The sequence below is a fragment of the Fundulus heteroclitus genome, chromosome 5 (genome assembly GCF_011125445.2).
Source record: "Fundulus heteroclitus isolate FHET01 chromosome 5, MU-UCD_Fhet_4.1, whole genome shotgun sequence".
NCBI classification, from domain to species: domain Eukaryota; kingdom Metazoa; phylum Chordata; class Actinopteri; order Cyprinodontiformes; family Fundulidae; genus Fundulus; species Fundulus heteroclitus.
In genome coordinates, this window is record NC_046365.1 from 8,208,536 (window position 1) to 8,235,684 (window position 27,149).

Genomic DNA, 27,149 nt, shown 5'->3' on the forward strand with positions numbered 1-27,149 from the left:
AGCTGAACAGAAAATCACTTGAAAAATACTGAACCGTCCCTTTATTTTATGTTCACGAAAGCAGTTGAGTAAGTTTATCCAACGTAAAAAAAGCACCCCTTATTCCTGCACAACATTTTTTATTGTTCTTTGAGCTGCATCCCTTTCTTGTCTACAGTTAAGAAGTTCCTGCAAAGGGAATTGTTCTAATTGTCAGCCTGATTCACTGCCCCCCACAATAAGAGGAATGTTTCTTCCCCTTTTTGCTTAACATTTCCATTTCAGGTGTACATTAAGATAAAGAACTCTTCAATTCATCCCAAGGTGGGAACTCACTGTGTGTTGTTCTGGATGGCCTGCCTCAGTAACTTCACCCAGTTCTGGCGAATTTTGGATGTTACTGCAGAGAAGGTGAACACAGCTCCTTTTGTCTGACGGAGAGTCAAAACACACGTACAGTTAAACAGGAAGCAGCTACAACACGTGACCTATCTGTGAACTGCGGAAGGGTACATCTTAATGACTGCCCATTGATCTGATAAAAATGCTTTAAAACACGAGCATAGCAATGCTGCACTGAAAAACTAACTGGATTTGAAGCCCATAGTTCTTCTCTAGATCACAGTCTGACACGTTTGCATAGGATCAGATCGATCTCTCCATCCAGATCATCTGACTGCAGCATTAGTAAAAAAGATCATCTTTAGTCAAACGAGTCTACAACCCAAAGATTATCTTAAACTAATAATTACTGCAGAGATTTAAACCTACCAAAAGTATTTATTCCCCTAAAGCTTTTGTTCACATTACAACCACAAATTTAATTTTATATGGATTCTGCATGGTAAAGTTAAACATGAGGTGGCACAAAAAAGTGTTGTGACATGCATTATTCAACCCAAGAGTTCATACTTTGTAAGGCAAGGGAAGCTTATTTTTTTATAGCACCATCCATGCACAATGTCCTCCATTGTGCCTTAAGGGAAATCAGAGGAACTACAGTGGAATCACAGACACTTTTATGCTTTGGCTTAAATAGAAAGCTCAAACGTGTAAAGCAGTGCATAAAAAGAAATGAGTACAATACAATTTAAAATGGGTAAGGTAGTTATGTGAAAAGGTTTTAAAAATCATTATCCAGGGTCTGGGATTACTATGCTCTGTTGGAATCGTGCAGGGTTGTCTTCAAGCTTATGCTTCACTCACTTATTCCTGATTGGGCAAACAGTGAATTGGTTGAATTATTTGATTAAAAACTGCAGAAAAAAAACATAGTCCGGTTTTATAGGAGCCACTGGGGAACGTTGAGTAAGCAGGTCTCTGAAAAACCAGAACATTTATCTGTAGAACCTTTTAATTTAGTTACAGCCTCAAAGCTTTAAGTCTTATGAAATGTTTGTAACTATAATTTATTATGTAAAAAAAGTCTAAAATTGTTTGAGCCACAGATAAAACACTGATGTCATTGCAGAAGATTTGTCCACAACAATGCAGCATGACTCATCTATGCTTAATTTCTACTGAACCAAGACTCACTTGAGTTGATGGTTTTTAGAACTACTACTGTACTTACAGTTCTTTTGCAGTGTGGCTGTACCATCTTTAGAAATCTAAAGACAGAACCTTTTTGCCCCTTTTCCCTAACTCAAATTTGTCCGATTGGAAGGAAAGCATCTAAGAACGTCAATTTTCAAGTGTTGCCCACATTCTAAAATAAATCTAGGTTGGGACTTGGACTAGACCATTCTAATGCATACTGTATATACGTATGCTTTGCTTCAAATCTTTTCAGCGAGCCTGCATGTTTAGAATAGTTGTTGTCCACAATCACGCTACACTGTTGGATGCTTTGTTCAGGGTTATGTGCAGTGTTATGTTTTCACCAAAAACAGCAGTTTGCATGAAAGCCAACTATTTTAACTTAGTCTAACCACAGCACCTTTTTACATGTTGCTTGTCATCTACATGGCATGTGATAAACTCCACACAGACTTATGGCTTATGGCTTTCTCCAACAATATAGGGTCTTCTCACCACTCTTACATAACTTCTTAGTATTAAGTTTATTTTATAAACTACCCTGCTTTAAACTCAACTTCCCCCATGGTGTGTCTGGTGTGTTATTTGGTCTTCATGATGCTGTTTGTTCACTAATATTCATAACAAACCTCTGCGGCCATCACAGAACGGCTCCATTTAAACTAAATTAAATTACACACAGAGTGGACTCCTTTTTTCAAAGTAGTGACTTGTGAATGCAGCTGGTTGCACTAGATTTTATTCCAGGATATCACAGTGAAGGGGTCTTAATGCACAGGTATGACCACATTATTTTTTTTGTTAGAAATATCTTGAAAAAAACCCAGACTGTTTTACAAATTTACAAATATGTTCAACTTTGTGTTACACTATTAAAAAAATCCCATTAAAAACATTATCATTTGTGGTTGCGATGTAATAAAAGGGAGAGAAATTTTGTGGGGCATGAATACTTTTGCAAGATGCTGTAAGTGTTGGCGACACATCTGTTCATACCTCCTCAGCCTCTGAGTCTCTGTAGTATCTCAGCGAAGTGTCATCAAGAACAAACCAGTGCTTCACCCACTGTTGGAAATAAATAGATGCAGAATCTTTAATATTACTTGGTAACATGATCCTCCCACTTTGCTTTTAAGTCCCAACAAACTTGTCATAATAAATTGTGGATTTTCTGTAAACCACACAGGGGCAATATCATACATACAATCTCAAAAATTGACATACCACCCAAAACAATATTTAATTAAATGTAACTTAAGTGGTAGAGGAACCACATCCATTTTGTACCCATCAACAAGGCTCTTGCATAATTCTGACAAGATATTGACCTCACTTCTTATCTTTCTCGAGCCCATTTAAATTGATTGGTTTCCTGGCACTGATATGACCTTTTTACAAGATAAATGTTGATATTGCTTTGCCCATTCCAAACAAAAAAGTTGTAACGCTTTTATTGTATGCCAGAGCAGTCCCCAGAACAGAAACCAGCCTTCTCTATCTGGGTTTTGGGTCTCTGGCTTTGATGCTTTACCCAGCAGATGATTGCAGAAGATATCACACTCTCCACAACAGATTTAAGGACGATGTGCAGCATCTTGCTGCAAAACACCAAATGACCAAAGCTTCCTAAAGAAGTACAGTCTGCTCTGTCCCCTCTCGCAGATGGCTTCACTGCCATGTGTCCCGTCTATTCTGTTATTCAGCTGAACACCGAGGTATTTATGTCTTCTGAGGAACAAATTTATGGCCAATTAAGACAAGACTTGAGATATTTAAACAATATGACAAGAAGAACGTTTGGAAGACTTGAAGTGAGGCTTTCAAACTTAGAACAATTTTTCAACTATCAAGCATGGTGTTAGTAGTATCATGCTAACGGGGTTTCAGTGCCAGTGTGAATTACTCAGGTTTGTGGAATAATGTGTGTAAGAATGTGCTATTTTTAATTCTTTTAGTTTTTTATCAGTTATTTGTTATTTATTTCTTATATTGTGTGTAAATTGAGGGACAGAGATTATTTATTATTGGTTTTTTTTAAACATATGCACGGATCGATGGCACTTTTTAAATTTCGTTGTTCTTGTGACAATGACAATAAAGTTTTCATTCATTCATTCATTCATTCATAATGAAAGATGAGAGCTAGCTTCACATTTAGCTGCACCTTAAATCAACAGCAACAGTAGATGGTTTAAACTTTGACATAGTTTGGTGTTCCAGTAGAATAAGGATCCCAAACAAGGACCACAGAACCAGTAGGCCCGCAGCCCTACTTACTTTTTTTTGTGGGGGGGCTTTGTCGTGGCTCTAGTGGCTTGCTTTTTTATGAAAGTAGGCTGACAGGAAGGGGGGGTGGAAGGGGGGGAGAGACATGCGGCAAAGGACCGCGGGCCAGATTCGAACCTGGGTCGACCGCGTCAAGGACCAAGGCCTCTGTATATGGGTTGCACTACCCGCTGCGCCACGAGCGCACCCAGCCCCTACTTCTTTTTGATCATCAAACACGTAGAATACATTTTTGATCATGGTTATACAAATAAAATTGTAACTCTTCGATAGAAAGAGTTACAGTCTGTTAAATGTGTGGTAGTGTATGGCAGCAGTTTCATTCTCCTTGAGAGAGCGAAAATTATTCTTTCTAAAAATGTATTGGCTGATTGGGTCATATGATGTAAATAAAACTTTACCCACACAATTGCTAGCTACCGGCGCTGCTTATGACGTTATTTTGCTACCCGAGGCAGCCACAGTACATGCAGGGCTGTCAGTGCCTGGTACAATGCCATACCAGCCAGGTGGCAGCAGCAGACCGTTCTTCTCAAACTTCCCCAGGGGGTTCATGGTCAGCATCGGGTGAAGTGACAGCAGATGCAGTTGCCTTAACTTATACGGTGTTTTATTGTCAGTAAAACTTTAACGCTAATAAAGCACACTGGCATGTTTGACCACAGTGGATGCTTTAAGGATAGGCAGGGACTTAATCCAGCATAATGAGTGAAAGAGACTCTATTTAACACAGGGGTGAGTTTGACATTTCTTTTCAAACTATTTTTATTCTGATAGTGACCTATCGTGCTAGCTATTATATAACGATCAGAAGTAGAAATAAATCCAGGGCGTGTGTGCTTGATGGTCAGAACAAAAGAAAAATAGATATTCGGTAGCTGACTTGTAATTATAACATCTATGGCAGCCACATTTATCATGCTCAGGGACCACAGCCTATCAGAAAGAAAGAAATTCTGGAGGCTAAACATGGTTTAGCTTGCATCATATGACGCAAATCAGTTGTGTGGTCAGGGGAATGCTGGTGTTTATATGTGTGTATGTGTGTTGGGTGGTGGTATTATGAATATTGCCTGATGAACCAGATCAGTTTCAAATTCTGCACTCCATGATCCCAAGCAGACTTTAAAATAGATTTTGGAACAGATAAAACAGACGTACATCAACCCAGAATGGCACTGAACCCAACCCTATTAAAGAAGTCACTTTATATCTGTTAGTAAAAAAACTAAAGTTTTAAATCCATTATAAAAATCCCAAAATGAATATGTTACTTGTGCTCATGATGTCTGCATTAGTGCAGAACCTTATTTTTACCCTCTGCTTAAATCACACGAAAACCAGGCTTTACAATTGTGGTCTGTTGTCTGAATCAGGCCTACTGAAAACAGTTTCTCATCTTGTCTGGGTTCAAACTGTCTTTCAGGTTCTTTAACAGTGTCTACAGCAAAAATACTAGCTAGAACAACAGTTGAAAATGTACTTACCTTGCCTTGTTCGTCCAGCCTTGACATCCAGCCCTTCAGATGGCAAATAACACCAACTGTAGTCGGAGCATTACAGACGGTTAGAAAGCACTCTGCTATGGTTTCTGTCTGTCTTTGATTGTGAAACTAAAGGAAGCGGAAATTGTCAAGTAGACAACTGACATTGCTACAGTAGTCTGATACATGCATGAAGGTGAGAAATTAAAACAGTCTTGCAGAATGAGAACATAAAACAGGAAGATGTGTAGTTTCCGTGAACCCTGATAATCACTCTGGACAGGACGAGAAAGAGGAAATTGTGAAACGTTTTTACAAACACTCTAAAAGCAACCAGAGGCTTTTAAAGGTGTTAGAACAAATACTCACCATCCAATAAGTTGTGTCGAGTAGCATGAGACAATGACAGAGAAACAGAACTTAGGAGAAACGTAATGCGTGCTAAGCAAGAGGAAGAGGAAGCCACAAAGTGTGGTCATACCATTTCTCTTTATATTTCAGACAGATATGTTCTTTGAAATATTGCGACCCACTTTATCATCCTCTGCAGTAACACAGCAGATATGTGGCCACAGCTTTTTATATCCAGCAGTTACATTCTGAATCAGCAGTTTTGAAAAGTGCAGATAACTTTTTACTTCACTTCTCTAGGGAAACAAAACTTCTTTAGCAACAACTCTTTAAGGCTATTCTTGAATTTATTAAGAAAGACGATTAATCGTATGCACATGCTGCCCCGAAACAGACTGCTGAGTAGGGTCTTTCCCCCCTGCAATGAGCTTCATAGAGTTGGTAAAACAAATGGAATAAACATCAACATGATGGATGAAAACAGAAGCAAAAATGACCCATTTTCCTCTGAACATGTGTCATCTGGAGTCGAGTTTCTGGATGCACTGAAACTGCTCACCTGTGTATAAGGGCGCTCAGGGAAAGCTTGATCCTTCACTCTCAAAGATCTGTGTTTTCCACTTTGATCTGAGGTCTTAATTAGAAAGGAAAACAAGATTTCCACAGGCTGTTTCAACATTTTTTAACAAAGACATTTGCAGAATCTTACCTGCATGTGAAGAGAAGTGGCGGATTGTCTCCTAGACAATCGTACAGTGTCAAGGTCCCGACATTTTTCTCGTCTGTCTCTTCCTCTCTCTCTGCCCCTCCTCCTCTCATCTGGCTCTAGTCTTAGACTATTGATGTCAGCCTCAGCTTGATGCCTTCAGAAAAATACAGAAACATACATATATGATTTTACACACTACATACTTACATAGTCTAGTTCAAAATTATTTGCTTTTCACATTTTGTTACAATACAACTACAAATGTAATTTAATTTCACTGGGAATTTATGTGACAGAGGAATACAAACAAGGATAGCCAGTATAAGTGGGCTAGTCGGGCTAAGTTTCCCCTGCTGTTTGCACCTGAAATCATCCATCATCGTGCCTGTCCCCAAAAAAACAACCATCACCTGCCTCAACAGCTACTGACCTGTTGCTCTGACGCCGGTCATCATAAAGTGCTTTAAGAGGATCCTCCTGATACACACCAACGATGCCATCCCTGTTGGCCTGGACAGCCTGCAGTTTACCGACAGGGAGAATCGCTCCATGGAGGATGCCGTCTTGTTAGCCTTTCACACAGCTCTGACTCACAGACATGCTGGGTCTGAAGCTCCACAACCTGGGATTATCCACGCCTCTCTGCTCCTGGATCAGTGACTTCCTCAACAACAGGCTCCAGGTTGGTGAGGATAGGGAGATGCACATATATAGCCCACTGATCCTCAACACTGGAACACTGCTGGGTTGAGTCTTCAGTCCTGCTCTCTTCACCCTGTTCACTCATTACTGTTCTGATGTCCACTCCACAAATACAATGGTGACCATGACCAATGTGTTGGGTCTCATCTCCAACAATGATGAGACCCACTACAGAGAGGAGGTCCATAATCTGACACAGTGGTTCTCCAGGAACAACCTCATCTTGAACACCAGCAAAACCAAGGAGATAATAATGGACTACAGGTGGTCCACGAAGAATAAACATGCTGCACTCTGCATACAGGAGGAGGTGGTGGAGCATGTGGACAGCATTAGGCTACTGGGCATTTACATCTCCTCTGACCTCTCCTGGACTGAGAACACCCTCCCACCTGGTGAAGAAGGCCCAACAACAACTCTTCTTCTTCTTCTTCTTCTTCTTCTTCTTCTTCGTGTGGGAGGAGTGTGAGTGAAGGAGCGGAAGAGAGAGCGCGTGAGAAAACTCTGTTTGAGTGGTTTTTCTTACTTTTTTCTGTCCTTTTTCACTGGGTGAGTGTAAATATTGTGTATATAGTTGTTTTATTTTGGTTGTTAGGGTTTTTTGGTGGGGTTTGTGGGGTTTGGTGGCCGTCGGGTTTTGCCCGGCGGCAGGTCGGCGTCTTGAACGCCATGGTGGCGGGTGGTGGTTCCGGCGTCTTCTCCGCGCTGACACGGAGGAACGGCATCAAGGTGGGTGCCGGGTCTCCGTGCAGCGTGGAGGACGTTTGTTTGGCGGTGGGTGAGGTGATTGGACATGGTTCCATCAAGTCCGCGGCTCGAATGAACGGAGCCGCGGTATTGTTTGTTGAGCGGGTTGAGCAGGCGAACCTGTTGGTCGAGTCGGGCATTTCTGTGAACGGCTCGTTCCTTCAGGTGTCGCCGCTCACGCAGCCCGCTACCAGGGTGATTCTATCGAATGTCCCTCCGTTCATTAGCGACGAGTTCCTCGTTAAAGAGCTCTCTCGTCACGGAAAGGTGGTTTCCCCCGTTAAAAAGATTCTGTCGGGGTGTAAATCACCTTTGCTGAAGCATGTTGTCTCCCACCGGAGACAACTCTTCATGATCCTCAACAAACGTGACGAGGAGCTAAACCTGCGTTTCCGGGTGAGAGTGGACGAATTTGACTATGTCTTGTTCGCCACCTCATCCGGCATGAAGTGCTTCGGCTGTGGACAGGAGGGACATTTGATAAAATCGTGCCCAAACAGAGCCGGGGCGGCTCCGTCGAGCTCCGCGGAGCAGCAGCCTGTGGCAGCCGGGGAGCAGGTGGGTGTGTCCGGCGAGGCTGGAGCTCCTGCCGCGGTGGAGGAGTCTGGCGCTGCGGGGAACTCCAGCGTAGCCGCGGAGGAAGCCGTGGCGTCGGCTCCGGTCGCTGGAGACCAGCAGGAGAGTTTAGTGGAGGAGAAAAATGTGGATGAAACATCTGATCCACAAAGGAGTGATTGTGTGGTGAGTGAGGGCAGCACGGTGGTGTGTGGTGGTGGGGAAACTTGTGTGACTGGTGAGGAAGTGGAGAATCAGGGTGAGATGGAGCAGGATGGCGTGTGTGAAGAGCAGGAGGGTGTGACTGGTGTGTGTGGAGAGCAGGGAGGGAAAGGTGAGGTGGTGGTAGGTGGAGGGGAGGTGAGTGTGGAGGAGCATGTGGTGGCTCCTGTGGAGGAGTCTGTGGGGGAGCCTGTGGTGGCTCCTGTGGAGGAGAAAGGCGAGGGAGAGCAGGTGATGGAGCAGGAGGCGCCTATGAATTTAAAAAGGCGCAGTAAAAGGAAAAATGTGATGACTGCTGTTCAGAGCAGTAAGCAGGTCAGCAAGCTGACCACAGAGAGAAAAGGTGTGTCAGACAGCAGCGACAGTGAGGGTGAACTGTCTGACAGCAGTGAGGTGTCTCTGTCACAGGGTAGCAGTGCAGAGGCACGTTATCCTGTTGAATCTTTTAATCATTTTCTCCAAGAAACAAAAGGATTAAGAGGGATAAAAGTAGAAAAATATTTTCCCAATTTAAAAATATTTTATTTCTCTGCGAGACATTATATTAGAAGAAAAGAAGAGTCTGGGTTTTCTGATCAGGAGGTTTTTAGACTAAAGAAAATTATGGGAAAAGTGAGAAAACAATTTTGAATATAATGATGAGCACTAACTACTTATTATTTTTATTGTGCGTATTATATTGTGGTGTTGTTTTTTAGCTTTTTACCCAACATGGATAATTTTAAAATAGCTTCTTTAAACGTTAACGGGGCTAGGGAGGCTGTTAAACGCACCATGATTTATGAAACAGCAAAACAGAAAAGAATTAGTGTTTTATTTTTACAAGAGACGCACAGTGATCTTAACAATGAAGCAGACTGGCGCAAGGAATGGAAGGGAGAAGTTTTTTTTAGCCACGGCACCTCCCAGAGTTCTGGGGTGGGCCTCCTCTTTTCCTCAGCTTTCACCCCGAACTCTTTTAATGTAGAAAGTATCGTCCAGGGAAGGTGTCTTTTAGTAAAAGCTCAGTTTGACCATTTTACCGTAGTTTTTATCAATATTTATGCTCCTAACGTCGGTGCAGAGAGGAAGCGTTTTTTAGAGAAAATTGGGGAGAGGTTGGGAGATTGCGGGTCTGATGTTTATGTTTTTTTAGGTGGGGATTTTAATTGTACAGAAAACGAATTGTTAGACCGGAATCATAAAGAGCCTCACCAAGCTTCCCAGCAAGCCATGCAGAAGCTTGTCTCGTCTCACGGCCTGGTGGACGTGTGGAGGAGGATGCACACAGGCTCCAGACAGTACACTTGGTCCCACAGTAAAGAAAACCGCCTCTCTTTAGCACGTATTGACCGTTTTTATTGTTTTAAATATCATTTTAATGTGTTTAAAGCATGTCAGATTTTACCAGTAGCTTTTACAGACCACTCTTTGCTTTTAGGGAATGTTTTTATAACAAACATTTTACCTAAAAGCGCCTACTGGCATTTTAATCTGGCTTTAACTCATGATCGTAGTTTTAGAGAAGCTTTAAGTTATTTTTGGGCTGTTTTTAGACAAAGAAAGGGTGATTTTACTTGTCTAAGGCAGTGGTGGGACCATGGAAAAGTTCAAATAAAACAACTTTGTCAACAGCATACTCTTAATGTCACTCGTGACGTCACCAGATCTATCAGAGATCTGGAGATGAATATAGTGGAACTAGAACATTTAAGTGAGTCCACAGGAAATCGAGAGCATATTGAAGCTCTCAAATCCAAAAGGCTAGTTTTAGCCAACCTGCTGGAGTCTAAAGTCCAAGGCGTGTTGGTCAGGTCTCGGGTTCAGAACATCACAGAGATGGATGCTCCCTCTAGCTTCTTTTTCAGCTTGGAGAGGAAGCGCGGGCAGAGGAAGGTGATCCATTCCCTACTATCTGACACAGGGCAGCAGGTGAGTGAACCGGGCCAGATCAGGAGGAGGGCTGTTGAGTTTTACTCCTCTCTGTTTGAGAGTGAGTATAAGGAGAATGAGGAGTTGTTTGGGGAGTTCTGTGGTGGGCTGCCCCAGGTCTCTGAGGAGACCAATGTACAGCTGGAGCGCCCCCTGGGGGTACAAGAGCTCCATACAGCCCTCCTGAATATGCAGGGCCAGAAGGCCCCAGGCATCGATGGTCTTACAGTAGAGTTTTTCAAAGCCTACTGGGACATCCTGGCGGAAGACCTACTGGAGGTCTATAATGAGAGTTTGGCCGCTGGTTCACTCCCGCTTTCGTGCCGCAGGGCAGTCATCACCCTCCTGCCCAAGAAAGGGAACCTGCAGGACATTAAGAACTGGCGCCCTGTGTCTCTCCTCTGCACCGACTACAAGATCCTCTCCAAAGCCTTGGCAACGCGGCTGAGAGAAGCTATGGAGCAGGTCATCCACCGGGACCAGACCTACTGCGTCCCCGGCAGGTCCATGGTAGATAACGTCTACCTAATTCGGGATGTTTTGGAGGTCTCCGGTTCATTGGGTTTAAGAACGGGCTTGATCGCATTAGATCAAGAAAAGGCGTTTGATCGCGTCGAACACGGCTTCCTGTGGAAAACTATGGAGAGGTTTGGGTTCGCCGCTGGTCTGATCGCCAAGATCCAGGTGATGTACAGTGGCATTGAGAGTATGCTAAAGATTAACGGTGGTCTGTGTGCTCCTTTTAGGGTGCGTAGAGGTGTTCGCCAAGGCTGCGCCATGTCCGGGATGCTCTACGCGCTCTCCCTGGAACCCCTGCTTCAAAAGATACGTTCTACTGTTCATGGTTTGGTTTTACCTGGTTTTAATAGTAGAGTGGTTTTATCTGCCTATGCTGATGACGTCGTTGTTTTTACTAAAAACCAGCAAGATGTCGACATACTGAACAAGATAACAACTAAGTTCTCTGTTTTATCTTCTGCGAGGGTGAACTGGGGAAAAAGTGAAGGCCTGGCAGTGGGTGAATGGCGTGATGGGCTCCCGGTTCTCCCTCAGGGACTTTTATGGAAAAAAGATGGTTTTAAATATCTCGGTCTGTTTTTAGGCAATGAAAATACTGAGAAAAAGAACTGGGAAAACTTGGAACAGAAAATAGAATGTAAACTAGAAAAGTGGAGATGGCTACACTCCCACATGTCGTACAGGGGAAGGGTTTTGGTTTTAAATAACCTCGTAGCATCTCAGCTGTGGCACAAACTTTCCTGTTTAGACCCACCGTCTGGTTTGTTAGCCAACATACAAGCAAAAATGGTTAACTTTTTTTGGAACGGTTTTCATTGGGTGCCACAGTCTGTGTTGTTTTTACCCAGAGAAGAGGGGGGCCAGGGCCTTGTCCACTTAGCCGGGAGAACAGTGGCTTTTAGATTACGTTTTGTTCAGAAATACCTGGCAGGGCCCTCTGACTTAGTGTGGAGGGACGTGGCCAGCTGTATTTTAAGACGTGTAAATAACCTGGGGCTGGATGCGGCTCTGTTTTTAACTGATTTAAATCTTTTAAAGTTAAGGGGATTACCGAGGTTTTATCAGGGTGTTTTTAAATCATGTACCCTGTTCAATTTAAAGCCATCCCAAACGACTAACTCTCTGCACTGGCTTTTACAGGAGCCTTTAATCTGTGGGTCCAGGCTGGACGTGTGTGACGGCGCTGGACCAGGGCTGTCGGAGGCGCTGCGCCGGTCAAAGATAACAACCGTGAGACAGCTGGTGGAGACTGCAGGACCGTCCCTCTCCAACGTCGAGGCCATGGGTTCCGTGATGGGGGTACGGTCTGCCAGGCTGGTGCGGCGCTTCCTGGACCTCCTGAGGGGAAAGATGTCGGCCAAGGAGAGGAGCCTCCTCCGTGACTACTGTGAGGGACAGAGCCAGCCAGACCCGAAGGACTCCTTTCCTGGCCTAATCCTGGATCCTGGGTTCCCGGAGAGAAGTGGACCTCTGCTCTCCAGCCTGGACCCACAGAAGATGGTTTTAACCACTATGGACCAAAAAACTGTTTATAGAGTTTGCTCCAAAGTGATAAATCGAAGACATTTCGAGAACCGCGCAGTCTGTGTATGGACTGATAGACTTGCTGGTAGAGCACCCCAGTGGAGGACTTTATATAAGCCTCCAATTAAAAAGAGAACTGGTGATCTCCAATGGAGGATTTTACACGGTGCCATCGCCACAAACTCTTTTTTATCCGTTATTAATCGGGCTGTTTTAAATGAGTGTCCTTTCTGCAGTCTGTCTGAGAGCGTTTTTCATGTTTTTATGGACTGTAACAGACTAAAGACCATTTTTAGCCTTTTAACAAATGTTTTTAGTCTCTTTGGCACTGTTTTTACTACCTCTTTATTTATTGGAGGAGTGTGCCAAAATAAAAGTAATAAGGCAAAGGCCAGACTTTTAAACTTTTTAATCAGCGAGGCGAAGATGGCTATTTATTTGTCCCGTAGAGACAGACTGCAGGGAGGACCTCACCTTGATGCTGTGGCTCTGTGGAAGTGCAACGTTAAAGCCAGAATTAGGCTGGAGTTTCACTTCCACAGAGCCACGCAGAACATGGAGGATTTTATGCAGTTGTGGGGTTTTAAAAAGATTTTATGTGAAGTGTCTGAAAGAAAAGAACTTCAATTTAACAAGCTTCTTATTTAAGAATTTTATGTAAATGACACTTGGTTTTAACTCAATTGTTTAATTGTCTGGCGTTTTGTAATTAAAGTTTTGTTAAAAGTCAAAAAGTCTTCTTCTTCTTCTTCTTCTTCTTCTTCTTCTTCTTCTTCTTCAGGAAACTGAAATCAACTGGACTTTCCACCAAGCTGTTAAAAAACTTTTACACTGCCACAATAGAAAGTGTTTTATGTCTCAGCATAACTGTGTGGTATGGCAGCTGCACAGTGAAGGAGAGGAAGGACTTAGCATAGGTGGTGAGGACAGCACAAGAGATTGTGGGATGCTGTGTGCAACAACTGGACTCGGTTTATGCAGCACAAGTTCAGAGAAGGGCCAGACACATTGCCACTGATCCCACCCACCCGGGCAATGCACTGTCTACCCCTCTTACATAAGGTAAACGTTTCAGAAACATCAAGTCCAAAACTGATTCAAAAACAGCTTCTTCACACAAAGCTGTGAGGGCTATCACCTGTGCTGACAAGACTGAGTATGTACGTGTTACAAAACCACTACTGTGAATGCTAATTGGAAACTATACCAGGAATTTTGAATTGTACAGTTCTGTATATTAAGGTTTAAGTTTCTGCTGACTCGCCGTATTAGCAATAAACTAATCTGTCGCATATGCTAATTACAGTACATACAACGTTAATGTTTGACATTGTAAAGCATAAATACAAGGTTGAGAATTAACCGTAAGCATAAACCACAGTGTCATGTACAGCTGTTGTGGACCCAGAAGTTCACCCGTGATGTCAGACTTAACCCCGGACCCTGGGAAAAGACAACCCTCGGAGGGCGCCACACTCACGATTTTAGACTTAAAAGCAGGATTTCAGAAAATATGTACTAATCTCGACATATTTGTTAAGATTAGTATGATAAATAAAACCGGGCTATGTAGACAGTATTGTAAGACAGCCATGTTAGCATTTTATTGTCAAAAAAATTGGTCTGAATGTGAATTACCCTTTAAGGGGAGTGAATATAAATGTGCAACGCAGATTTCAGTTTTTAATTTGAAGAAAATCTTGCAAATCATGTATCCTTTTCTATCCCCTTTCAAGTTATGCACTGCTTTTTGTTGGTCTGTCACATACAATCCCACTATGACTGCAACGCTATGAAAAACGCATGGAGCGTCATTCCATTTCTGCGCTATGAGCCATCAAGTCAGCATGCTCCAATTGTCACAGGTTGTTCAATGTTAAGAACAAGAATTCCTTTATTGTCTCACATTGGGGAAATTTGTGTGTGACAGTGGCAAATACATAGCCAGTTACGCACAACTATTAGCGATGAAAAAAAGAAGAAAAAAGAAACCTACCTGTATAATCTTTCTCTCTGGTCCCTGCAGGGGCTGGGACTCTCATTTCTCCGTCTCAGCCCTTGAAAATCGTCCTCTGACTCCACCTGGATCGTGGGTATGTCAGCCAGCATAATGTAGTCGTCTATGGTCATCACAGTCTTGGATTCATAATGATTTATGCACAATTAACATTTGCTGAAAATAATTTTAATACAGTGGAGACAAAAAAATCTGATGTATTTACCTCTTCGGGTTCTGCTGCAGCCTTTTTGGGTTCAGAGAGCAACAAAGCATCCATTCCCCGCCTGACACTGCTCTTGCTTCTGTCAGAGCTGATGTTGTTAGCCTCTACAGTGTCTTCTGCCGCAGCATGTGAGGGTGATCCACCAACCTGGGAGTCTTCTGACTGTCTTAATGAGTAAGAACCTTGTGAGGGCAAGCGACTTTGTAAAGAGTGTGAAGACCCCTGCCAGGAGCCATCTCCCTCGTTAGCCTTGTCAGAGTCTGGAACTGCAATGTGTGATGGCGATCCACCAAGAACCTGAGAGTTTGTTCTCTGTCTCGATGAAGAGGAAGCTTTTGATGGGGGCCGGTTGTGTATAGAGTGGGATGACCCGTGCCAAGAAGCAACCCCTTCATTAGCCTTATCAGAGTCTGTGACAATCATGTGTGAAAGTGATCCACCTAGAGTTTGGGAGCCTACTCCCTCCAGTCTTGACAAAGAGGAACCATGTGATGATGGGGGATTGAGCAAAGAGTGTGAAGATCCCTGCCAGGATCCTTGGGATCGACGCAGCCGGTTGTCTCTTGGGTCAGACTCTCTCAGTGAGGTGCGACTCTGTGGACTGTTGTCATTCCTGGATGGTGACACTTCACGGCTGTTGTGGGAGAGAGTGTTGGCCAAACTGCTCACAGCTGTTCTGCTTCGAGGAGATGCTTGAGACCCTTCATATGAAGTCTGCCTCACTACAGAAGAACCACGGCGAGAGATGAATTCAAGATTTCTGTAGAGTTTCTCAGAATCCAAACTGTGTTTGTTGGAAGCACGTGATGGACTCCTCGACTCTTCGCCGCACATCTTTTGGTCTTCATATTCAGCACTCTGTAACAGAAATGAGTCAGTGCGTCTGCGAGCCGAGGCATTGTAAGAGGCTGTGGAGCCCCTCCTGCCAGAAGGACTGGACCTTCCTGATGTGTGGCGTGAAGCACCGTTTGACTGATTATGGATAGAGCCCTGCAATGAGGCATGAGACCGTGCCTGACTTCTACAGAGGGAGCTCCCTCTTTGAGGTCCCACAGGAGACTCAGGTAACCTGTAGCGGTCTGGACTCAAAGAGCTGTGACGTGTTGGAGAGTTCCTCTCAGAGTCTGTACCTCGTCTGAAGTTGGAGTGGTACGTGTACCTCTGTGGGGACTCACTTCTCCAAGTTGCTTGCATATATGTCTCTGGATTTCGTCTTTGGGATGGCAGTCCAAGGCTGACGTTCCTGTAGGGGACACAGGCTTTGGGCTCGGGAACATAGTTGCTTGGCAGGGGATGTCCCTTCTCATAATAGCGATAGGCACGCTTGTTGTCCTCCTGCATCTGCTGCACCCCGTCACCTCTTCTGTCTGGGGAGAAGTAGCCACTTTCTTTTCCTCTGCCTCCACTGGACTCTGAAAATCACCCAAGCCTTTCATCATTGTCTTAATATGTAGCGTGCAAAGGAACAATGGCAGAAATATCATGGGTGACAAAACAAGTTCAACATAAAGATGCTTTGTAAAGAGGGATGTACTGCATAACAGACCTGAAGCCCAGTGGGACATGTCTCTACCCCTCCTTTCATCCATCCAGGAGTTTTCAGTGTCTTTTGGGGAAGAGGGGTCCAGCCGGGTCATTTCTGTTTGGCCTGCAGGAGGGCAACGTGGGCTGAGGGATGTTCTTCTTTCCGAACACTCCCATTGATTTGAAAAACTAGAGAAAATAGCACATTTCTTAGTCTTTAAGTACACAAATGAGCAAATAATATAAACATTGTTTCACATCTATGGAATGGACAAAATGTTTGCTGACAGGAACTAAACTGCTCTTACGTTTTAATCTTTGTTGGATCTATGCACAAAGAAACATTTGTGACTCCAGATCCCAGTAGACTTTGCAGCTGCTCTCTTATGCTGTGCACACGCTCCAGCAGTCTGAGCTCCTCCCACGCAAGATAAAAGCAAGGTGCATACATCAAACTGGGCTCTTTTCTTTTTCCTCTGTAACATCCTTGGGCGTTACTTTCTGAGAGCACTTTCTAAATGGGTTTTGGCAAGTTCTCCTTCCACCCGCCTCATTCTTTTGAAGAAGAAAGCTCTGTGCAGCTTTGAAATCCAGATGTGTGAAGCCAGCCTTATTTCCAACTTTATTTTGATCGAAGATAAGGGCCCCTAATAGACTCTGGTGCTAGAAAGTCCAAAGGAGGTTTTCCAAGGAGACAAAGGCATCCTTGTTTTTTCCCCAGTTGACTAACTGTGATTTTCATAATTTTAGCTCAATGTCAGGGAAGTGGCTTCTCTGCTTTTCAACCCTGGTGTCATTATTAAGCTTAACCCATACATGGTTACAATACTGTACTGATGGTTGACAGATAATCTGAGCTCAAGAATGTAATTATAGATATATAACAATGTTATATTTCAGGCTGGCATTTAGATTCTTTATGTCATCAACATGTTTGGAAAAATGGTTCTACAGTAAACAAAATTAACGTAATATGGTAATTATGGGGTGGAGTTACCCTGGGCTCACACTGACTACATCCGGTTAGGGCTTGCCACAAACCCCCACCCTGCTCCTAGGAAAACAGCTCTTGCCCCGGAAGGGGCGCTCTTGAGAACAGTGGTTCACATAGTCCTTTCTGTTCCTTATAAATGAGTAAAAACAGCTGTTTTTTGTTTTCTAGGGCAAAACTCGTTATCCATGTGCATAAATATCCTATTTCATTATGCAATAGCCTCTCTGTTTCCCTGTGTTTCTGTGTTGCCGTTTTGTTCACACTAGTCAAGTTCTTTCTGAAAACGCTTCAAGACCTATCCAGGAGTTTTTGTCAAGTCTGGTGGCTCACACTTGAGCAACCTCCAGTTGGTGCACCGCTGTTTTTAAGGACATGAAGGCCCATCCTCCTAGGTGCATTCTAAGTCAGATATAAATGACCCACCCGCCACTGTCCTGGGTCATTAGAAGCAATTCCTTGGTGTGAGTGGAGTACTTGGTCACCTGAATCATGATGAGACTCTTTGGAATGTGTTAGAGGACCGAGTGGTCAACACTGGGGAGTTGGAAGCACAATCCTCGCCCTCTGCTTAGTGATGGCTTTTCTCTTTTGACCAAGATGGCTTCTTTCACCCCTCTTTCTCTCTCTCTCATTAAAATTAGTTTGCACACTGATAATGTGGTATGATCAGATGAAAACAAACTTTTTAGGCCACATTTCCAAAAGGTTTGTTAGATACAAAAAGCATCCCAATACAACACCATATTCACAAAGAATACAATGGCGGTAGATCCAAGCCATGGGGATTCTTTTTTTCAGGGAGAATTAGAGTTTGTCAAGATGGATGAAATTATCAACAGCTCCATTTATCAGTCAATTATGACCGGAAATCTTCTGGTTTCTTCCCAGAAACCAGATTTTTTCTTGCTGTCAGCTTTGTTGAGTTTGTAGCAGACAAGAGCTTGGGAGTTGGATACTAGATTGAATAAAGTTTATTTAACAAAATAATAAACTTAGAGGCGGGCCTGACACCAGACACAGGGAAGCATAACTGAGGACAAACAATGAGCGCAAACTGGCAGTTTAGATAGGACAGAGGACAGAAGGGAAGGCAGGTGAAAGCAATTAGCACAGGTGAATGATATGGAAATGAGCTGAAGGAGGGGACGTGCAATGAAATTACAGAGACAGGAGGAAAACAGAACCTAACAATAATATAAAAATTACAATGAATAAACAGACTGTGACAAAATAAATCCCATAACTGAACTGAAGATAGGCAGGAAAACATTGATCTAACTGAATCAATAACAAACGAAATCCAAAATAAGCAGAATGCTAAATAATGATGGAAAACAAGGAGGAAGGAACATAATCTACAGACTAATAAACAACACTAAAAATGTCAGACTTACAAGGCTCCACAATCCCCAGGTAACTAAAACAAAAAAATAATCAAAGACCTGTGGATCATGACACTTACGTTATATGGTAAAGGGACATCCCCTTTACACACTAATCCCCCTGTCAACCTGAAAGTATTAGTTTAAGAGTTAGCACTCTAATTCAACTAAGTATTATAACGCTTTTTATTTTTATTTAAATTTTTTTCCCGTATTGTGATTTGTTTTTTAGTTTATTTGTATAGAGTGCAGGCCAAATTAGAGGCGAGAAAGGTCTTCTGATGATTTACCATTGTCAAATTTTTTACATAACTTTTACTTCTCTTTGGGTTCCACAAAAGATATAGACTGTAGGTCAGTTATTTAAAAACAGGACATTGAAATGCATGATAGGGTTACCTAGGTTGGATTTCAGGTTCACAATTCTCAAGTTCCCACTCAGGACTCAAGCTGCGTTCAAGATTCCACTCAAAGGTCCAACCACCACTGACGTCATCACTGCTAGCGCATGTCGTCACTTCAGACAGTGCTGGATCATCCTCATAATCATCGTCATGATCATTAGTGTCAGCTATACCCTGGTTCATAGAGGAAACATCTAGATTATTCACAGAAAGGTAGGTTAAATTAAACAATAAACAATGTTTTTAACCCAGCCAATAATATGAATTGTACACCCTGGCTGGAATAATTTTTTTTAGTGTGACTAGATTTTATAAAATTTGAAAAAAGCATACAATGTTTATTTGACCATTTTGCCAATTTTACAATAAACGTACATCATGTGACATTAAAATAAGTGTCTCAGCAGGATATTGAAAAACTAAACCATGCGCTTATCTTTAGTCAAATTGATTACGATATTTTCACAGGTCTGTCTAAAAAGTGGATCAGACAGCTGCAGTTTATCCAGAACGCTGCCGCCTGTATCCTCACTTAAACTAAGAAAGCAGAGCACATCACCCCAGTTCTAAAGTCCTTACACTGGTTCACTGGTCCGCAGAGAATAGACTTTAAAAGACTCCTGTTAGTCTATAAATCACTGAATGGCTTATCACTGAAATACATTACAAACTTGTTGTCAGTGTATCAACCTTCCAGACCATTCAGGTCTACTGGCTCAAGTCTGAACCACAACCAAACATTGAAAAGCAGCATTTAGTTCCACTTATCTGGACCAAATTCCACAAAGACTGTAAAGATGCTGAAACTGTGAGTTCTTCTTAAATGAAGGTTAAAAATCTATTTGTTTAGGGTTGCCTTTGGATATTAATGTTCAGTTTAAACTGCTGTAGTTCACTGTAACATCATTAGATTACGTTTGAAGTCCAACTCATCTTGACCTGCGTCTCTTATTCCACTGCAATGTACTTTCCTTGTCCCGCGTTTTTGCTACTTATATGCTGTTCATGTACAGCATTTTGAATTGCCTTGTTTATTTGTGCTATACAAATAAGCTTGTCTTGCTTTGACCTAGCTAAAAACCTGGTGCCTGTAAAGAACAAGTCCTTAAAAATAATTTCCCCACATGTCTGTGTAGGATACTAAATAAGGTCTATCATGAAATATTTTACTCACTGTGACTGCTCAAGGTCGCTTTGTCAAATCTGCTGTCAAGGTTCTGTAGCCTGGTTCCTTCTACCTTCAATTCTCCATTCACTATAGTGGGTTCTGCAATACACTTAGACTCCACAGGACGTAACTCAAGCTAGTCTGTGTCCATGCTCATCATTATTTCATTGCTCTAGTGCTTTTGCATTCCCAGCACCGCCCAATTTGAACTTTTCTTTTTAGCTTTTTCTTTATCCGATCATCCGCTCTACCTTCCATTAACATAGGTAATACACTTTGCAGGTCTTTTAGGTTTTCTGGATCCAGGTGTATGAATGTTAGACCCATTCCCTTTTGTTTCTGAAAACACAACAGTCTCTTTTAGTGTCATTACTTGGCCTATAGGATTCCTTGGCATATTCTACTGTACAGGTTATTTTAACCAGTGCAGTTGTGTTACTGCAGGGTATGTGTTTGCATCAGCGCATATCAGATTGCCATCTATTCCCCGGGGACTGCAATAAGCTTTCATTAATTAATGATAAAAGAATCAAATGCCACATTGGTGCGTTGTCTGCCTCCGTCCACAGTAGGTTTAACTTAGTGATTGGCCGGTGTAATATAAAACAAATGCTGGAACAGTTTTTGTCACCTTAGAATTTTCCTCATCAGTGGCTATTAAGTCTGAAAGATGCTAGTATTTATATATATATATATATATATATATATATCACATTGAATGCCATAAATTCCCCATAAGGAGCATCCACTGTTGAAAACCTGACCCAATGAAAATGTTGTGATTTTAAAAATGAATCTGAAAAAGCAATAAAATGTGAGCAGTCAAAACCAAAGTTATCACATTTCTAGTGTTTTATTTAGTTACAGTAATTGATCAAATAAAGCAAGAAATTGTGTGTAATACTAGCAGTTCAAAAACAAACCATTGTAACTGGACTGAAAATGCAACAACGTTCCAATACAATTTCTGAGATAATTGGATGGCTGTTCTTCAGTTCTTCTCACTGCCTGCATGTGCATTCCTCCAACGTTTGTTGTCACTTAGCCTGCTGATCTCGTGGACCTTGCTCTTGCCATGCCCTCACTAGTTTTCTTCACTAGTGCTTGTGTGCGCTGCCTGCTTCAGGTTGGTTCCGGGGATTCTGTGTTTCGCTCTGCCTTGCTGGGGACTCATCGCCTGCATCTGGTCATCTTCCTGCCTCCGTCAACATCACCTGGTCAAGTCTGGCTCTACCTGCGTCGTCTGGTCTCATATCTGTTTCTGCCTGCATCCTCTGGTCATCTGCCTGCTCCTGCCAGAATAATCTGGTCAAGTCTGTCCCCGCGTGACCCCGTATAGTTCACCTGGTTCTATCGTCTCCTGTTATCACCAGACATTACTGTCAGCTTCATCATTTTAAATAAATTGTGTTAAAGAAAATGCTCAGCTCTGTGTGCGGCTTGAATTTTGGGTTGCCAGCATACTCGGGCTTTACACTTAAGCTAGTCAAGATTTGGGCATTTTAGTTTTGTCCCAGAAAGGTTTTAGCGATTTACACCAAAAGAACTTGGAAAAGAGCTCAACTGTCTATTAGCCCCATCGAGTCCTGATTTCATACCTACATGTTAGTATTTTTGTCCCTTCTTTTTGGTGCCCGTAAGCAAACCTTTTTATGCCCATGCTCTTATATCATGGCATATCACTTAATTCTTCTTGAATTATTTTTGTGATTAATGGAGATCAACTCATAAAGCTCAAATAGGATGTATAATTCCTTCAATAGCATTTTTTTAGCAAACTTTGTACACTACTCCATTTAATGTGGTTTTAAATGACGTATGGACCAAATGACTTATGAAATAAGAGAGGACCCCTGTTCAAAGAAAATCAATCTTAAGCACGGTGCTGCCAGTAGATATTTAATGGCAGTTCAAGTTAAGTTTATTTGTATAGCACATTTTAGGAACGAGGCTAAACATACACGTCAAGCTTGTGCACACTCCTCCGGAGGAAACAAGGCTTAATCGAGGGACTTTTCTTTGTGTAATATATGGTGCTCTGGGAACCTGATATTCGAGCCAGACAAAGAGTAGCAGGTCCAGGGAAAAACAGACAGATGAGAAAACACTGAGGAACAATACATGCAGGCAGCGGGACAAGACGAGACGTTCTGACAGGGAGTGGTTGGATGAAGCCGGTATGTGTAGGCAGAGTGACAGGTGAGCAGAGTTGACACTGATTAGTTGCAGCAGGTGGAGCTGACTATGGTGCTCAGTGCTGATTGGATGGTGGCTGAGAAGAGTGGAGCACGGAGTGGAAAATCAGTCCAAAAAGTCCAAACCAACAAAAACCTAGATCATGACAGAAACAGCCCCCGGCCGGCCGGAGGGGGCCTAGGAAGGAAGGCGAGAGCTCAAACAACCCGAAAATGGGCGAAGCAAGAGTTCAGGCGGACGTCCTGGAGGCAGACCTAGACAAGGCAGAATCTCTGGAGGCCTTCTCAGGCGTAGCAAGGTCCTTGGAGGCCTTCTCCGGCATAGCAGGGTTTCTGGAAGACTTCCCTTGCATAGCAGGGTCTCAGGCGGGTGACTCAGAGGACCCTCCTGGCACAGCAGGATTTCTGGAGGCCGTCTGCAATGTAGCAGGACTCTATGAGGATGTCAGCGACGGTGCACGGTCTTGGCAGGCATCAACAACTCAAATGAAAACTTCACAGGAGTGACCCGCATGTGTCCTGCAGCTGAGCATCAGACATGACCTGGAGCTGGGCGTCAGACGTGACTTGGAGCTTGGGGTCAGATGGACCTGATGCTTGAGGTCTGACGAGTCCTGAAGCTTGGGGTCAGGAGTGACCAGAAATTTGGTACCCAGGAACCCCTTTAGCAACCCTTGCAGAAGCTCAGGTAACAGGAGCCCATGCAGTAAATCTGGAAGTGGCATCTGGTGCAGCAGCTCTGGCATTAAGGACTTTAGCAGCATCTTAGGGTTCTTGTAAAAATCGTGGGTAGACCTGTCACAATAACAAATTTTGCTGGACGATAAATTTTTCAAAGAATTATTGCGACAAATCATATTATTGTCATTTGGAGACCTTTTTTCAACTAATGCAATAATGGTATAGTAACACTAGTAGATCCTCTCGACCTACCGGCTCAGATATTAAGCGAGTGGTGTCATTTGGTTTAAATCCAAACAATTCCCACAACGCAGCGGTTGTGTTCAGTTTTGACACCAATTCTATTTTCTTTTCAAACTACTGTTTATATGCCTCTCCCTCATGAGGCTCTAATGTTAAGTTTGAGCATGTGCCTACCTGACACAAGCTGGGTTTCCCCCACCGTATTATAAGCTTGGCTGGCCACCAGGATTTACTCGCTGCCACCAGACTAAGCATTGTTTGTTTATTTTAAATGCCTCATGCTTGAGAGTGACATACAACGGTCAGTAAAGTTCCCTTCTGGAATAAAACCTCCTGGTCTAATAAGCTAACATGCTAGCTGGTATTAGCTTGTCACACACTATGGCACCCAGTAAAGGGCTGCACCCCTCTTTCCAGCTGCATCGCACAACGGTCCTCGTGCTTCCAATTCCCCGTTCCGAAGGGCACCTCCCGCAACACACCAAACCAAATAAAAAAAGCATTTCTTTTTAAATGCCTCATGTTCAGGTATAGTCAATTTTGTACATGCATTTTTCACCATCCCCACCATAAAACATAATGTTAGCAGCATCATGCTGTGGGGATGGGAGAGGTGAGGTGCGCTGAGTTGATGGGAAGATAGATGGAGCAAAAACTCAGGACAACCATGTAAGAAAACTTGTTAGGGGCAGTAAAAGACTCGAGGCTGAGGGGAAATAAGCATAAACACACAACCAGAGCTAAAACATAACAAAGCACATTTCTTAGAACTGGAATGGCCCAATCAAAGCACAAACCTAAATCTTAATCAGAGTATGTGGAGAGACTTGAAAATTGCTGTTTACAGAGGCTCTTCAGTCTAACTGAAGTTAAGGTATTTTGCAAAAAAGAATGACAAAACATTTCAGTCTGTAGATATGCAAAGCTGGTAAAGTGACACCCCAAAAGACTTGCAGCAAAAGGTTGTTCTACAAAGTAGTGACACTGAGGGGGAGAATATAAATGTAAAAGATAACCCATTTATCATTTCCTCCCACTAATTTGTGTCTATCAAATAAAATCATACTAAAATACATTGAAAGTTTTTAGTTGTAATGTGAGAAAATTTGGAAAGATTTTAAGGGGTGTGAATAGTTGTATAGAGCTCTGTTGAGAAGGACTCATTTGAAAAGGGATACTAACACAGAGAGGAGGGGCTCAGTAGATAATATATTGTTTGACGCTGTTGTCCTAAAAGTTACATTGTAAGGTAATTAGGTTTGATAAATTGATTTACTTTCTTATCCTTACCTAGGGGCGTTCTTTGTTTTTTTGCACAACCCTACTTTAAGAAATGTAAACTAAGCTGTTTTCACAACTGGCACACATACCAACTCGTGTAGATAGTTCAATTCCGTAGGATCTGCATATTCTGCAGCGGTGGTACTGAGGTGCATATGATTTGGCCGCAGGCAGGACCTACAGCGGGAGGGGTCAAAGGTGTTGGGCTGGAACTGGCTGCAGTAATGATCTTCAACAGGGGGCGCCATGTTTTTCTTGCCCTTTCGAATGTTGCTGGGGGTTCTCAGAGGCACTAAAATAGCCTCTGATTGACTTGTTTCAATAGAAGTGGTGTAATGTTATTTCCCAGGAGGCTCTCAGATAGGCTGTAAGCACAGTTCATTAGCATTATTTAATAACAAACGTCATCAAAACAACTGGATTCTTATTAGTTACAATTAGACAGGCTTAAGAGATTAAATACGTCTTCAGATGTATTTTTTTAAAACACACAAGCAAGGTAATGGAATAAAACAACTATGGTTTGTTGCGAAAAACAGCAACAGGGCTAAATAAACTTTAAATCTGAAGCACACAATAAAACAGATCCTGTTATTTTTATTCATCAAAAGTCCATGAAAATATCTAGTTACCTGCAGGTGATCCAGGACAAAAGTAGAAATACATCAGCATGGCATATTTCCACAGGATTATTCTTGTTTGGAAGGCCTCAAACAGGATGGAAATGCTCTAGTTTGACCTTGAAAGTGTTACAGGGGTTTGATCCTTTACGGAAAACCCCCAAACCTCCATTGGTTCTCTCACGTGCGCAATGCAGAGTGGCCTATCAGATAACATCCTCCTAAGAAAAGTGAAACATAGTACCCACTGTTTTGAACAGATGTCTTACACACAGGCCTGCTCCACAGATGGTCCCCTGACAGGTCAGTACACATAAAAAATTGACATGTACGTATTTTACCCGCCTTACTGTAATACTGATATACAGAATAAAGGTAACAATAACTTTAATATCCAGAAGATTAATTCCTTTATTACCGGAATAATGTTTGTTGTTACATAAGAATAAGGTACCCAAGAATTAATTTTTATTTGGTAAAAGTAACAAAACAGGTGCTAAACAGAACTCCTTACAAAGTAGAAATTCATCATAAACATGTTACTTGCTATGTTTAAAAGGAACATATTATGGCTTTCTTTTTTTTTCTCAGATTTATATAATTATAAAACGTCTAATGTCTGGATTAAAATCTTGTCCCCCTTTAAAGGGTAACTCACTCCCAAACCAACTATTTTTCTTTTTTTTTTTTTTGCTAATAAACTGTTAACATTGTTGTTTGATAGTGCTGTCTACATATCCTGGTGCTTAATTTGACAAATTGTAGCATTTTTTAAAAATCCTGATTTTGTGTCTAAAACTGTCAGTGTGGTGCTCTCCTAAGGTTCAACAGCTGTCTTGCATTGACTTTCGAATCAGTATTGCTATTAGTTCAAAAATGATAGTGACATAATTTGGAGTAACAGATGTGTCAGTAACTCTGCCAATGTGAGGTATAAAAGCAGCTCTGTCTTGTTCCTCTGTAGTGAGTTGGAGTTTCAGTAGTGAATTTTGCGGTCATGCTATTGATTTTATTTTGAGGTTAGAGATTTATTAGCTTAGCATTTAGTTAGTTTATCTATCTATCTATCGATCTATCTATCGATCTATCTATCTATCTATCTATCTATCTATCTATCTATCTATCTATCTATCTATCTATCTATCTATCTATCTATCTATCTATCTATCTATCTATCTATCTATCTATCTATCTATATTGTAATATTTAAAAACATTAGAATATAAATGAACAAAGCAAAATAACATCTCAACAAAAAGAAACAAATTAAAGCAACAATAAAGACCCATTTTTCAATCCCATTTCATTTTATAACCTAAAACTTTTGACCAACAGCTACAGTATGTTTGAACAGAGCAAACAATTTCCAGTGACAAGATATAATGGATACTCCCTATTTACTCACCCGTCCAATGGCACAGACGACTCAGCAGGCAGTAGTATGCACTGTGTGGGTGTGTGACTCTGCATGTTTAACATGCTTGTTGTCCACTCAGTGAAGTGACCTGAGGCAGGTAAAGAAGCCAAACTGAAATCAGCGTTTGGAGTAATATTGGAGTAATCAACATTACTCCAATATAATTTTGCTTGAAAGCAGAAGAAGAAGGAGCCAAATCAGCGCAGGGCATCTATCATACAACATATAAAATGTATTTTGCTGCGATTAAAAGGCCGTTGTATTGTACTTAAAAGTCTTCCTTGTCATTCTCCCCATGACTGAGGCAAAAACATATTCTCAAAGCTTCAAAGCACTAAATTTGTACTCCGTGAGGCAAACTTTAGAAGAGACAGATCACCCCCCACCCCTCACTGCAGTCCCTGCACAGGCGGAAAGAAGTAATGCTAGATGTAAATGTATTTATAGTCACAGGAGTAGAATAGAGTGGAACCCAGCAGTGCGGAGCCGA

General features: G+C 42.2%; 1 protein-coding gene across 1 annotated transcript; it reads right to left on the reverse strand.

Moving 5' to 3' along the window:
• Positions 1-598: 598 nt before the first annotated feature.
• LOC118563032 lies at positions 599-25,340 on the reverse strand. Its single transcript, XM_036136610.1, has 11 exons — positions 25,255-25,340; positions 24,712-24,987; positions 19,050-19,228; positions 16,297-16,463; positions 14,751-16,162; positions 14,525-14,664; positions 6,349-6,502; positions 6,199-6,273; positions 5,292-5,324; positions 2,515-2,583; positions 599-655 (listed from the first exon to the last, which is right to left on the reverse strand). The coding sequence occupies exons 2-11, from the start codon at positions 24,868-24,870 to the stop codon at positions 599-601; spliced, it is 2,445 nt and encodes an 814-aa protein (XP_035992503.1). The 5' UTR covers positions 24,871-24,987; positions 25,255-25,340.
• Between the last annotated feature and the right edge of the window lie 1,809 nt (positions 25,341-27,149).